This window comes from Chinchilla lanigera, unplaced genomic scaffold (assembly GCF_000276665.1).
Source record: "Chinchilla lanigera isolate Chin_1 unplaced genomic scaffold, ChiLan1.0 scaffold00071, whole genome shotgun sequence".
Lineage (NCBI taxonomy): Eukaryota > Metazoa > Chordata > Mammalia > Rodentia > Chinchillidae > Chinchilla > Chinchilla lanigera.
The window spans coordinates 1,872,081-1,885,548 of NW_004955472.1; the positions used below are offsets into that span (position 1 = coordinate 1,872,081).

Here is a 13,468-nt window from a genome sequence, read left to right on the forward strand (position 1 = left end):
GGGGCTCATGAAGAATTTAGTCACCTCCTCTATAAAGTTCTTCTAGGCTCATGCTTTCTTCTAAAATCTTACAGCATGGTGGTGCACGCCTGTAATGCCAGCACTCAGGAGGCTGAGGCAGGAGGATCACTCTGAGTTAGATGCCAGCCAAGGCTATATAATGAGCTCAAGCCCAGTCTGAATTACACAGTGAGACCTTGTCTCAAAAAAAAAATAAAAACTTTTTATAAAATAAAATTTTACAGGCTGGGCATGGTGGCGCATGCTTATAATCCCAGCACTCAGGATGCTGACTCGGGAGGATCACAAGTTCAAGGCCAGCCTGAACTGCACTGCAGTACCCTGTCTCAAAAAAGACCAGAAAAAATAATCTTACAGCATTTGTCTCAATTAGTCATCTGATCCCAAGCACATGTGACCACAGCTTTAATATGTAATCCCGAACATTTTCCCAACAGTATCACAAGCCTCTTGGGGGCAGCAACCTCATTATAAACCTTTGGATCTCTACTATCTAGCACTATGTCCTAAATGCATCCCGTCCATGTAACAAGAAGCTCTAACATTTAAAAATGCTAAGAAACACAAGGTGTCACACATAATAATAAATGGTGTACACACTTTTTTCATGTATGAACTCCTTAGATTTTTCTCAGGCCTTTAAAGTAATTATTTTGGATGGGTGTGGTAATCCCAGCCACTTGGGAGGCTGAGGCAGGAGGATCACTGCAAAGAGTTCAAGGTCAGCCTGAACTACATAGTGAAATCCTGTCTCAAGACCAAAAAAAAAAAAAAGTAATTATTTTTATCCTTAGTGACTGCAGTTATGCCAAAGGTCATAAAACTGCTACGTGGTAGAACCTGGCTTTGAACCCAGACAGTCTGCCTATGGATTCTATGCTCTTAAACCACCATCAATTAAGAGGATAACGAATAGGTTGTACTCAAAATGTAGGAAGTCTAGACATGGGGCTACGTGTGTATGCTACGTGGTGGATTAAAAAGAAAAAAGAAAAGAAACACAGATATACTTAGATTAAGATTTCTACAGACTGAAGTATTCTCTTTATGGTTTCTTAACAGTACCTTAAATACAGTTCAATTTGGAAATCTTTTATTAGCATATTTAAAAGAAATACAACTACTAAATAAAGCAAAACTCACATAGGACAGGAGGACAACCGTCTTTGGCAGTAGCTCTAAAGTAAACAACGTCTGTGTGCATGTTCTCCAGGGAGAACAGGAGAAAGAGGTCTAGAGATAAGCAACCTACTGAAAAACCAGAACATCCTCTGGCCATCCTCAGGCCTTCTAGCTTCAAATAGCACACGGAAGCCCAGAAATGCATGCATCGAGGTAATTTAAATCCCTGAGCCGGGCGCTGTGTCCTAAAAAGACACACTGCGATCACTGTGACTCCACCACTGACAGAACAGTACGGAAACAGCACCGGGTGCAGACTGCTGCCTCCAACGGAGGGAAACCCACTTCTGCAACCAGTGACCTCCAATAAGAACTGCTGTAACCAGCTTACCACTGCCTACACATTCTCTGAAATTTTACTTGAAGGAACTGGAAATTTCTTTCCTTTTCTGGCGAATCTTTACTGAGTTTTCCTTTGTTTCTTTTCCCTTCTTTTGTGTTTTTTGGTTTTTTGTGTGTGTGTGGCAGTGGAGACTGAACACAGGGTATTCCACCCTGAGCTCTCTCTCTCTCTCTCTCACACACACACACACACACACACCCCTTTTTTGAGATAGGGTCTAAGTCACTAAGTTGACCCAGGCTGACTTGTGTGATGTTCCTGCCTCAGCCTTCCAGAGTGCTGTGCTAACAGGCATATGCCATCATGCCCAGCTGAGCTTCTGTTTCTACTGCAGTAATCAGAATACATGGAATCCTGAGAAAACCACACTGGGGAGAAAAAAGGCAGAAATATTAAAGTAAACAGAATAATGTAGTTTGGGAGTACAGTAATAAGCAACAGCATCAAGCATCCGTGGAGTGTTCATGGAGAAAGCAGCACAAGCACTATAACTGCATTCCAAAAGTCTGCCCTTAATACACAGCTTTTCTTCCCACTGCTTCAGGTGCCCGCAATCACCACAGTCTAGAGATATTAAATGGGAAACTACAGAAATAAACAAATTATTAGTTTTACGCTGTGTGCTACCTGAGCATCTTGATGAAATCTGGCACCTTCTTCCAGCCACTTAGTAATTACTCCAGCATCAGCTGACTGTTACAGTACTGCTGCACTCATATAGAGAATCTGATACCATGTGAAGTCCTAGGTATCCCTGGGGGTCTCCCAGGCTGGCTTTTAATGCCTAGGCTCATGCAATTCTCCTGCCTCAGTCTCCAAAGTACCAGGTCTTTGGACAGGAGTGTGCAACCACAGCCAGATAAAAATGATCTTTTGGTTTTGTTATTTTTTTTTTTAACTTTTTTTGTGGTGCTAGAGATCAAGATATGACCCTGTGTGTGTTTAAGTCACACTGTTACTAGTACTGTACAGAAACAGATGTAATTTAATGGCCACTCACTGTTACCAATAAAAAATTGCCAGGCAAGCAGAACAAGGAAAACCTTTATAAAGTAAATCCCTATTTTTCCTGGCCAATGAAATCTCCATTCACAAGAAGAGTATCAATTCATATATAAAGAAAAAATACCTAATTGTTCATTATTATCAGTCATTAGGGAACTGTAAATCAAAACCACAATGAGAAACAACTTCACAACCACAAGGATGTGAATAAATCAAAATCACAAAGTAGGGCCGGGGATATAGCTCAGTGGCACAAGCGCCTGCTTGGTAAGCGCAAAGTCCTGAGTTCGATTCCTCGTACCGAAAAAGACAAAGTAAAGGCTACAATGTAGCTCACTGGTAGAGCACTTGTCTAGTATGCACAAGGTCGTAGGTTTAATCCGCAGCACCAGAAAAGTCAGAGAAGATGATTAATAACAAGAGTTGGCAAGGATGTAGAGAAACTGGACTGTCTTGCAGGGCAGGTGGGAATGCAAAGTGGTGTTGCTAACCAGTGTGGAGTATAGTCCGGCAGTTCCTCAAACTGTTAAACTCATAGTTACCACAGGACCCAGTAATTCCACTCCCATGCACATACCTAAAAGAACTGAAAACATATTACAACAAAAGCCTGCATAGCATGTCCACGGCAGTATTATTCATAATATAGTAATCAAAAAGTAGAAACTACCAAAAGGCCTATCCACTGATGGATGGATATACACAACATGGTATTCATTCAAATTCAGCCCACAAAAATGAAGTAAGACTTTACCTCACGCATAAACAGATAAACCCAAAAACTGTTACGTTAGGTGAAACAAGCAAGTCACAAACCCTGCACACATACTGCTGGATTCATTTACAAGGTACAGCATACCCAGCAGAGACGGACGCAGACGAGTGGGCACCAAGGGCTGGAGGGCAGGGGCGAGGGAGTGACCGCTAGGGAGATAACTGGGTTTCTTTTTAGGGAAATGAAGATGTTCTGAACTAATAACAGTGAGTTTATACAACTTTGAATATACTAAAAGCCACCGAACTGTATACCTTAAAAGGAGGAATTTCATGTCATGTGAATCCTAAATTAATAAGACTATTTTTAGGCTACTGTGTTTTCTCTTGCATGGTGGCCGCTCTCACGGTGTAGGGCGCACTTCTCTTCCTACTTTTACTTGACCCAGTCTTGCTCCGTGGAGACTGTTCCTTTTCCTACCTTCAATGAAATTTTGCTACTGTTAAAAATATACACATAAAACAAAAGATATATGTATACATATATATTTGTACATACATATATATTTATATACATTTACAAATATATACATATACAAATATATGTATTTTTTCCCCTCAGTAAACAGTAACTGCAGGCTAGGGTAGAGTACTCAGTGGTAGAGCACTTGCCTAACATGCACAAGGCCCCAAAACAAAACAAATGGGGAGAAAAAAAAAAAAAAAACGCTGAATTTCTACACTCTGATTATTCACAGGATACAGACTATGGAAGACAGAATACTTTTTTTTTCTTTTTTTTCTTTTTCTGAGACAGGGTCTCGCTATGCAGTTCAGGCTGGCCTTGAGCTCACTTTGTAGCCCAGGCAGGTCTCGAACTTTCAACAATCCTCCTGCCTCAGCCTCCCGAATGCTGGGATTACAGGCCTGCGCCACCACGCCCGGCTAGAATACTTTTCCAAGTAACATGGAAATGCTGTAGTGAATCTTCCAGAAACAAGACTTCTTTTCCAGAAAGTTGTATTTTTAAAAACTCAAGTTCTTAAGTCACAGGAAGACATATCTGAGTACTATAGAGTACTTTTCCAGTTTTCCACGGCAGTCCGAACTATAAGCAACGTTAAGACAATGATTAGGGCATATATCTTTATCCTCAGAACCCAGTAGAACATCTCTCAAAAGCAGGTATTCAATAAATGTGTACTGAAGAAAGAAGAAACACACAGCTATTTGCTGCTTTCAAGAAGAAATTCAGTACATTTACATAAATTGACTTTTAAAGAAGAGAGGCTTGAGAAGAAAGCCCTTGAGGAAATAGCATTTAAACACAACCTAAAAGAGTAAGTAGATTTTAACAGACAGCTGTTAGTTAGTACAGTGAGAAACAAAAGCACATTCTAGGTAGAGATACTTCATGGGGTAAAGTACAAGACAAACTCAACCAACTACTGGTAATCCGGTTTGGAGGGAAGAGGAAGGAGAGGCGCCAAGGTGCTCCGCCAACACCCTACACCCATACTTACTGCAGTAAGGACTGATGACTCACCGAGCATGTCTGAATAGTCTGAGCGGGGATGTGACAATCCACCATTTTAAGAACATCACTCGAGAAACAAATGTGGGAAACAGAAGGAAAATGCTGCCAGTAGAGGAGTCAATTAAAGAAACTACTGCAATAGCCCAGGTGAAAAATAAGGCAGGGCTGAAATAGAATATGAGACATAGCAAAGGAAAAGTATTATCTAACTTTAGGGACAGAGAAGATAGTAAGAACATTAATAAAGGAAAAGGAAAGAGGTGAGCAAGCAAGTTAGACGGGCAGTGGGCATTTGTTTTGTGTAAGGCAGAGAGATATACAGAAATACACAATCTACAGATCAAACAAATCTGAGTGCATAAAACACACATTAAGTGGCCATGTGCGTGCGTCTGTATGTACGAACGTATGTACGTACGTAACAGTGTGGTCCAGGCAGTAACAAGAGCTATGAGAAATACAAAAAAGAGATATAAAAGAGCTTTTCCTATTTCACTGTACATCAAATTCTTATTAATTTTTAAGCGTACTAAACTTTTAACTAAAAATCACCACTTACCTGTACTTCTCTGACAACCTGCAAACAATCAGGCAAGGAGAAGCCAATAGGTAGACCAACTTTAGCTGGTGTTTTGAATTTGTCTCCTATCTTAAATGGGACATCGTCAAGGTAACTGAAAGTCCCTATAATCAAAAATAAAGTACAAAATATCAGCAGAGAACTTTATTATTTGTTTTGCTATATTCTTATGCCTATGGACACACATTAATTTATGCTATCCTAAGACTACAAGTTACAAAAAGTTCCTATTCCAACCTCTTACCTTCTCCTGACCTAGATCTCAGGAAATTCAACTTCACTCTACTTGGTCTTACTGGGATTTGTTTTCAGTTTTACTTAGTCTAAGTGTCACAGTATTCACAACAGCCTAAAAGGCCTCCCCCCGCCCACAATCTCTGCCCTCGTATTCGGGGTCATATTCGGGGTCACCATACGTGGAGACCTCCGTTCTGGCTGTTCCCTCTCCGAAACGCCCTTCCCTCTGCTATTCACCCGGCTCACTCCTTCACGTCCTTCCGGTCTTTGTTCACACATTACCTTGTCAGTGAGGCTCGTCATGACCACCCTACTCAACATTACTGTCCTGCCCTTGCTACAGTACTTACACCTCACCACCCGACTTTTCCTCCTAACACTCACCACCTCCAGTCATTCTCTACACCTGACTTTTTATTATATTTACTATCTGTCTTGCTCAGTGAAGCGTCAGGTACCTGCCAAGTAAGTTCATCTAGGCTCCCTTATTAATGATGTAACCTCAAAAGCTACACAGCAATACCAGGCACGTATCAGGCAGTGGATGACACTACTGAATTACTAATAGGCTCCTCACAAAGGAACCTCCTTATTTGGAGTTCTCTAGATTTAGTTTTTAATGTAAAAGTTACTCTAGTTTGTTTTGTTTTGGTTTGGTTTTAAAGAACACAATCACATTCTAGAACAATCTTCAGGTTTGGGAGGGAGCATGTTGGGGATCAAACCCACAGCCTCACATATACTAAGCACAAACTCTACCACTGAGCCCCTCCTCCACTGGAGAACTATTTAAGCAGCACAGCAATTAAAAGGGAAAGAGATAACCAGACAAGAGCACAGGAATCTGAACAGAACTATCAAGAAAATATAAGCTATATACAACTAAACTGCTTGAGTCCTTCAGAGGTTCGCTGCCTATCACAACTGAACAACAGAAAAAGACCAGGACAGATAATTAACTTCAGTGTCACAAGGGGGGTGTGGTGGCGCACGCCTATAATCCCACCACTCGGGAGGCTGAGGCAGGAGGATCACTGAGTTTGAGGCCAGCCTGGGCTACAAAGTGAGCTCAAGGCCAGCCTGAACTGCATAGCGAGACCCTGTCTCAAAAAGACAAAAGAACAAAACAAAACTTTAGTGTCACAGAAAAAGAGACCGCCTCTTGTGTATCACTCTTACGGGCTAGTGCATACTCCAAACTGGGCTACTTCTTTTCTGGACTAATCCAGAAAATTGACTTACTGGCAGAACCATCGTGCACAATGAAACACAGCTGATAAAATAAATTTTACTTTTTCAACACTGGGTGTAGTGGCACACAACTGTAATCCCAGCACTCTGGAGATTGAGGCAGGAGGGTTCCGCAATTTCAAGGCCAGCCTGGGCTACACAATGAGTTCAAGGCCACCTTGAACTACCTACCAAGAACCTGCCTCAGAAAAATTTTTAAAAAAATAAGTTTTTTTGTTTAATAAGAAGATTCATTTGAAATGGGTTATCTGTGTGATATAAATATTAGAAAAAATCCTATCTATAATAACACAAGCAGACATGATATATTAATGTGAGAAAATCTGACCACAATAATACTAACTGTATTTTCTTAAAAGAACAGTTCTACCGTACATTGGTGGTAGGAGTTGGGAGAGGGGGAGGGGTAAACAGTACTATGCTAAAGGTACAGGAGCCACATGAGACTGTTCTTCAAAAAGGGTGTTTTGATCAGGCACAATGGTGCATGCCTGGAACCCAGGAGCTACTTAGGAGGCTGAGGCAGGAAGATCACAAGTTCAAGGCCAGCCTGAGCAAATATGAGAACGTGTCTAAAATTAAAAAAAAAAAAAAAAACTAAATTGAATTTTAATGGCTGGAAATATAGCTCAGTGGTACAGTGTCTAATTGTCTAAGTACCATTACCAAAAAAAAAAAAAAAAGGAGTTGTTTCTTCACCCAACTTTCAGTGAGGAAGCTATGCATTGTGATTTATATCAATAGATTCATATTCTATAAACACAAGCAGGGGCTGGGGATTTAGCTCAGCGGCAAAGCGCCTGCCTGGCAAGCGCAAGGTCGTGAGTTCAGTTCCCGGTACCGGAGAAAAACCAAAAAAAAAAAAAAAAAAAACACAAGCAGATCTAGGATTAAGGACAGACAAGATCAGGGAGACTACCTTTAAACATGGGCTGCTTCCCCTCACTCCCACCAATTACATACAGGGACCTGCTTTAAAAAGTACTAATGATGGCCGGGCGTGGTGGCACATGCCTGTAATCCCAGCACTCGGGAGGCTGAGGGAGGAGGATCATTGAGTTCGAGACCAGCCTGGGCTACAAAGTGAGCTCAAGGCCGGTCTGAACTGCATAGCGAGACCCTGTCTAAAAAAAAAAAAAGTACTAATGAAAATGCCAAGGGCCTTAGTCCTTTAAAACCTTTAACAGGGAATGAATAATTGTGTGACTACTGGGCGGAGGAGGAGGTAAAGTATTTAAAAAAACCAGGGATGGAACTGCCTAGTAGAGCACTTGCCTAGCATGCTGAAAGCCCTGGATGAAATCCCCTGTACTCCAAAACAAAAATAAACAACAAAAGAAGACATGGAGGAGCTGGGGATTTAGCTCAGTGGCAAAGTACCTGCCTGGCAAGCGCAAGGTCTTGAGTTCGATTCCTGCTACTGGAAGAAAAACGAAAAACAAAAACAAACAACAAAAAAAGAAGACACGGAAACAAAAAGAAACTTTTCTGAATAATGAAGACCACCATAAGTACTATTAATGATAATCCTGGGAGAATTACAGAAAACATTTTGCCAAATATAACCAATTAGGCCTTAGTAATTATTTTTTGTTGTTGTACTGAGGATAGAAACCTGGACTTTGTACATGCTAGGCAAACACTCTACCTCTGAGCTACATACTCCTTGAGTTAGCCAGGTTGGCCCTAAAGTCCAAATCCTCCTGCCTCAGCCTCCCACATAGCTTACAGGCATGTGCCACCACACTAGGCTAGAAATCATCCATTTTTACCCATATCAGAATACCTATCTAAAAATATCAATTTCTTTGCCTGCTCAATATATTTTATTTTTTAACAAATTCAAACAAATTAATAATCATATGGCCCATATAACTAAGAAATTTAACAATTTTCTCTCACCCCAAAAGTCTTTTAGATTTAGTTATTACTGAAGGTCTTATACGTTCTTTCTTAAATGTCTGAGCCTACTTTCCTAAATTCAGATTCAAAAAAGAAAGCAGATCTCTGATGTCTGTGGTAGTGGGAATTACCTAAAGCCAGGTTCTGCGCATCACTCTGCATCCCCCACAGTGGAAAAGACTTAGCTGAATGTTTCACAGCTCGGAATAAATTCTGAGAAGACTTTGTTCTGTTTTGTTTCTTTCTAAATTGCTAATATGCTTGATCCTAGGTCACGCTTGTTTTTCTGAAAATAGGTACTGTACAATTCCAGACTGAGGTTCAGGAGGGAAGAATTTCTAATAAAAGGGACTAGATTATGTAACTAAATTACATTTACTTCAGGATTTACTGTAAAAGGATTCAGATCTAGGTTTTTGAAAAGGAAGTCTAGACCAAACTTAAGTAGAAAATGCGATTCTTTTGTTTTCACTATTTTAAAACCATAACCTAGGTAACACAAAATTATATAAATGCTCTAAGATGTGAAGTCATAAGAAAAATGTTACATCCTAACAATAAAACTAAATTAAACTTTTTTTAAAAATCGGCCTTTAAATATGCAATGGCATTCAATAAAAAATTGTAAGACAGCCAAAGAGTCAAGAAAATGTGACCCATGACTAAGAGGAACCAGTCATTACACCAAACCCAAGGAGAGCCAAGATAGCCTACGTATCAGACATGGAGCTTCAAACGCTAAAGTAAGTGTTTTAAAATCTTATGGAAAAGACCATCGTGTACGCACACGGAGAATTACAGCAGAGATGGAATCATAAGGACAAATGGAAATGGTAGAAAAAAGCATCAGAGAAGAAAAATGTTAATGGCTCATAAACCAAGCTATGCCAATCAGAAGACAAGATTCAGTTCAACAGAGGAAAGACGAAAAAGAACTTGAACTTAGGTCAAAAGAAATTAACTGAACAAACACAAAAGTCAAAAAGGTACGGACTGTTAAGCTATACCTGGAACAATACCGAACAGCCTAATGTACATGTGGCAGAAGTTTTCGAAGAGCAGAGGGAGAACAGAGCAGGAGACACACAGACAAGGAAGTAAGGGCCAAAATTTTTCCAGTGATAAAAGGTATCAATTCTCAGATTCAGGAAGTTTAGGGTAAACCCAAAGAGGATTAGACACACAGAAAATCAAACCAAGGACTGTTAAAAACAACAGATAAAGAGAAAATCTTGGATGCAGCAGAGGGAAGAGGAATGACACAGGATAGTAATGACTGGAAATGATGGCCAACTTCTCTACACTAAACTACAAAGCAATTACAGATCGCCTTTTAAAATAAGCTAAAACAGAACCCCTTTTCTATCACTCAGCAGGAAAAGTATTTCCACTGTTTAACAGAAATTAACCTAAGGGTAAGATGAATCTCTAGAAATTACGTAACGATATAAACCAGCAGTCTGCCTTTAAAAGGGAAGAGTTGGGGGAGGTGACATATAAGGGTAAAAAGTTTCAGTTACGCTAGATAAAAAAAATTCTACGTGTCTATTACATGACACACGCCTTATAGCTAACATTATTATAACTTAAAATTGGTAAGACAATAGATTTTAAGTGCTTTTAGCCCAAAACACACACACTCAACAGCTGGCCCTCAGGATCCATAGGTTCCTCATTCATACATTCAGCCAACTCTAGATCAAAAATATTGGGAAGGGGCTGTATCTAAATATACACACTGTCTTTTTCATTATGCCCTAAGTACAGTACAGCAACTATTTATATATTTACATTTTTAAATATCAGAAGTGCTACAATCCATAGATGATTTAAAGTATACAGGAAGATATGCATAGGTTACATGCAAATGCCATCATTTTATATAACCATCCATAGATTTTGGTATACTCAGGAGCCATGGAACCTATCTATGGTGGATACAGAGGATGACTATAATAATTAAGGAAGCATGAGGAAACTTTAGGAAGTAACAGACATGATTACGCCTTGATGGCAGTGCTAGTTTCATGGGTGACTATCCCAAACTATCAACATTAATAATATATACAACTATTTCCTTTGTCAATCATACCTCAAACAAAGCAGATTAAAAAGAGAATGGGATTTTAGTTTTATTATGTCCTAAGGGGCTGGAAATATATCTCAGGGGCATAAGCGCCTGCCTGGCAATCGCAAGGTCCTGAGTTCAATTCCCAGTATCCCCACTCCCCCTGCAAAAAAAAAAGACGTTTTATTAGGTCCTATTATAGAGATCTATTTTTTCCCTAATTTAGAATATCAAGACATTTTTCCAGTTATCAAAAGCAATTTGTTGCTGGGCGTGCTGGCACACGCCTGTAATCCCAGCACTGGGGAGGCTGAGGCAGGAGGTCACTGTGAGTTCGAGACCAGCCTGGGCTACAAAGTGAGCTCAAGGCCAGCCTGAACTGCATAGTGAGACCCTGTCTCAAAAAGACAGAGAAGTTATTTGTGCCAAGCATAGTGGCACTCACCTGTAACCCGAGTGCTCTGGAAAGCCTGAGGCAGAGGACTGCAAACTTAAGCCCAGCTTGGGCATTTCAGCAACTCAGCAAAACCCTGTCTCCAAGTAAAGAACTTAAAGGAGTTACGGATGCAGCTCAGTGTGAAGGCCCTGGGTTCAAGCCCTAGTATGACCAAAAAAAAAGGTAGTCTATTTGCTGAAATTTTTAAAAAATCTTTTAAAACTCACTTCTGGAAAATAGCTTTTCTTAGGCAAAACAAGTAAAAAATGAGTTAAAAATTAAAAAGGATTACCATTTTAAAGACCCAGCACTCCAAGAAAATTATAACCTAAACCGAAAGTTTTTATAGTTTATATAATATATAGAAAATATTCCTATAAGTCTTTGAAAAGTAACTACTTGTATCCTTTATTCTATTATTTAGTAGTAAGTAATTATTAACAGCATTGGGAGGAGTTCAGTTGAAAGAATCAACTTGAACATAAATTAAATACTAGTCAGTCATAAGATAGCACAGTACAAGGCCCAAATATTTAAATAGGAAAAAAGTCATTTTAATTATTCAGTCATAAAGGCAGTCATTACCTCCCTGCTGACACGCTAAGTGTGGTAAAAAATTACACCCCCACCTACGAAACCTTCATTAGACCAGCCAGGTAATACTTCACTGGGGAAAGTGATTCATGGATTCATTAGCTAGACCACGCCATCAGATTTCCTTAACCAAAACACACAAAAACTCTAAGATGCCAGCCACTTAGAAATGAAAGATGCTGGGCGTGATGACACACACCTGCAATCCCAGCACTTGGTAGGTTAAGGCAGGAGGATCGATGCAAGTTTGAGGCTAGCCAGAACTACACAGTAAATTCAGGATCAGCCTGAATTACACAGCAAGACTCTATCTCAAAACAAAACAAAACTCTGAAAGATCATGTGGCATATACCACCATAAATGGTCATTTTTGACCCTGTGCGTCCTATACAAGTAAACCAAGAATACGAGTCTTTTTTAACAGGATAAAAATGGTGCAGTCACCGAAAAAAGCCCTGAGGAAATGGTGTAAAGTACCTTGCTGGAAAAAAAAAAAATAGTAGCTTTAGTTTGCTAGCTAAGATCAGCCTTGTAAAGCCATTCTGAACTTAATTTCCTGAACTCAGGGGCCTACAAGATTGCCCATAAAATTTTTCCCACTTATTTCCTTTAATTTCTATTCCTTAAACTACTTGATATTTAAAAAATAATTCTTTTAAAAACCCAACTATCATCACTGAAATTAAAATAAGAGCTCAGTGATGGACCCCTACTAAAGCAGAACAACCTAAGAGAAAAAGAGAAAACCTTTCTCCCAAATTCTGCTCAGAAAGCTCTATTTAAATCCTGACATTTTGGTTAGGAATTTAAGAAGCTAGAGAAAGCACTTTTAAAAAGTCTTTATTGATCAGACACCCTCAGAATTATAATTTTTCTCTCTGAATTTATTTAGCTAAAACATATAACCTGGAAGTCCAATGTATATTTACTCCTATCTAAAAGCTTGCAGCTGGGCATGGTGGCACATGCCTGTAATCCCAGCACTCTAGGAGGCTGAGGCAGGAAGGCTGCAAGTTTGAGACCCTATCCCCAAACACAAAATGGGCTGGGGATGTAGCTCAGTGGGAAGGCCCTGGGTTCAATCCCCCAGTACCAGAAGGAAAAAAAAAAAAAAGAATAAAAATAAAAATGAGTTGCCAAAGAGGCTATCTTTTGAAGTAACATTATAAATTGAGAATTTTCATTTCTGATCATTCTCTAAGACTTTCCTCTGCCTTTGACTCTTTTTCCTTTGAGAAAGTGATCCAGAGGTAACATCAGATTTACCCCTCTATCACCCTCTGGAAGATTTCACAGCAAGGACTGTTAACAGGAGATTCAGAAGATACAACGTCTGACCTGACAGAATGCTAATTCAAGAGTTCAGGTGATTTAATTCCAAAGCAATTTAACAAAACATATACAAGTTAAATATGCGGCTATGTGTATTACAGCAATTCAAAACGTCACATAAGCAAGTTAAAACCACCGTGACTGCTGCACCACTCTGACTCTGCTGAGGGACACTGTCATGCTACCCTTTATCTGTAGTACAGGAAAGCACACCAATACACACTGCCAGGCCAATCATTCCTTTTGTCTTTTTTTTTTTTTTTTT

General features: G+C 39.7%; 1 protein-coding gene across 5 annotated transcripts in view; it reads right to left on the reverse strand.

Annotated features, from left to right (window-relative positions):
• Positions 1 to 13,468, reverse strand: part of Ubap1 (ubiquitin associated protein 1) — a 43,003-nt gene that overhangs the window by 11,605 nt on the left and 17,930 nt on the right. For 3 of the 5 annotated variants that reach the window (XM_005401083.2, XM_013522989.1, XM_013522987.1), the window contains exons 3-4: positions 5,362 to 5,486; positions 5,221 to 5,250 (exon numbers count right to left, since the gene is read on the reverse strand). In XM_005401083.2, coding sequence (XP_005401140.1) covers positions 5,221 to 5,250; positions 5,362 to 5,486 — 155 coding nt within the window. The remainder of the gene's footprint in view (positions 1 to 5,220; positions 5,251 to 5,361; positions 5,487 to 13,468) is intronic. The other 2 variants (XM_005401084.2, XM_013522988.1) reach the window with 1 other exon arrangement.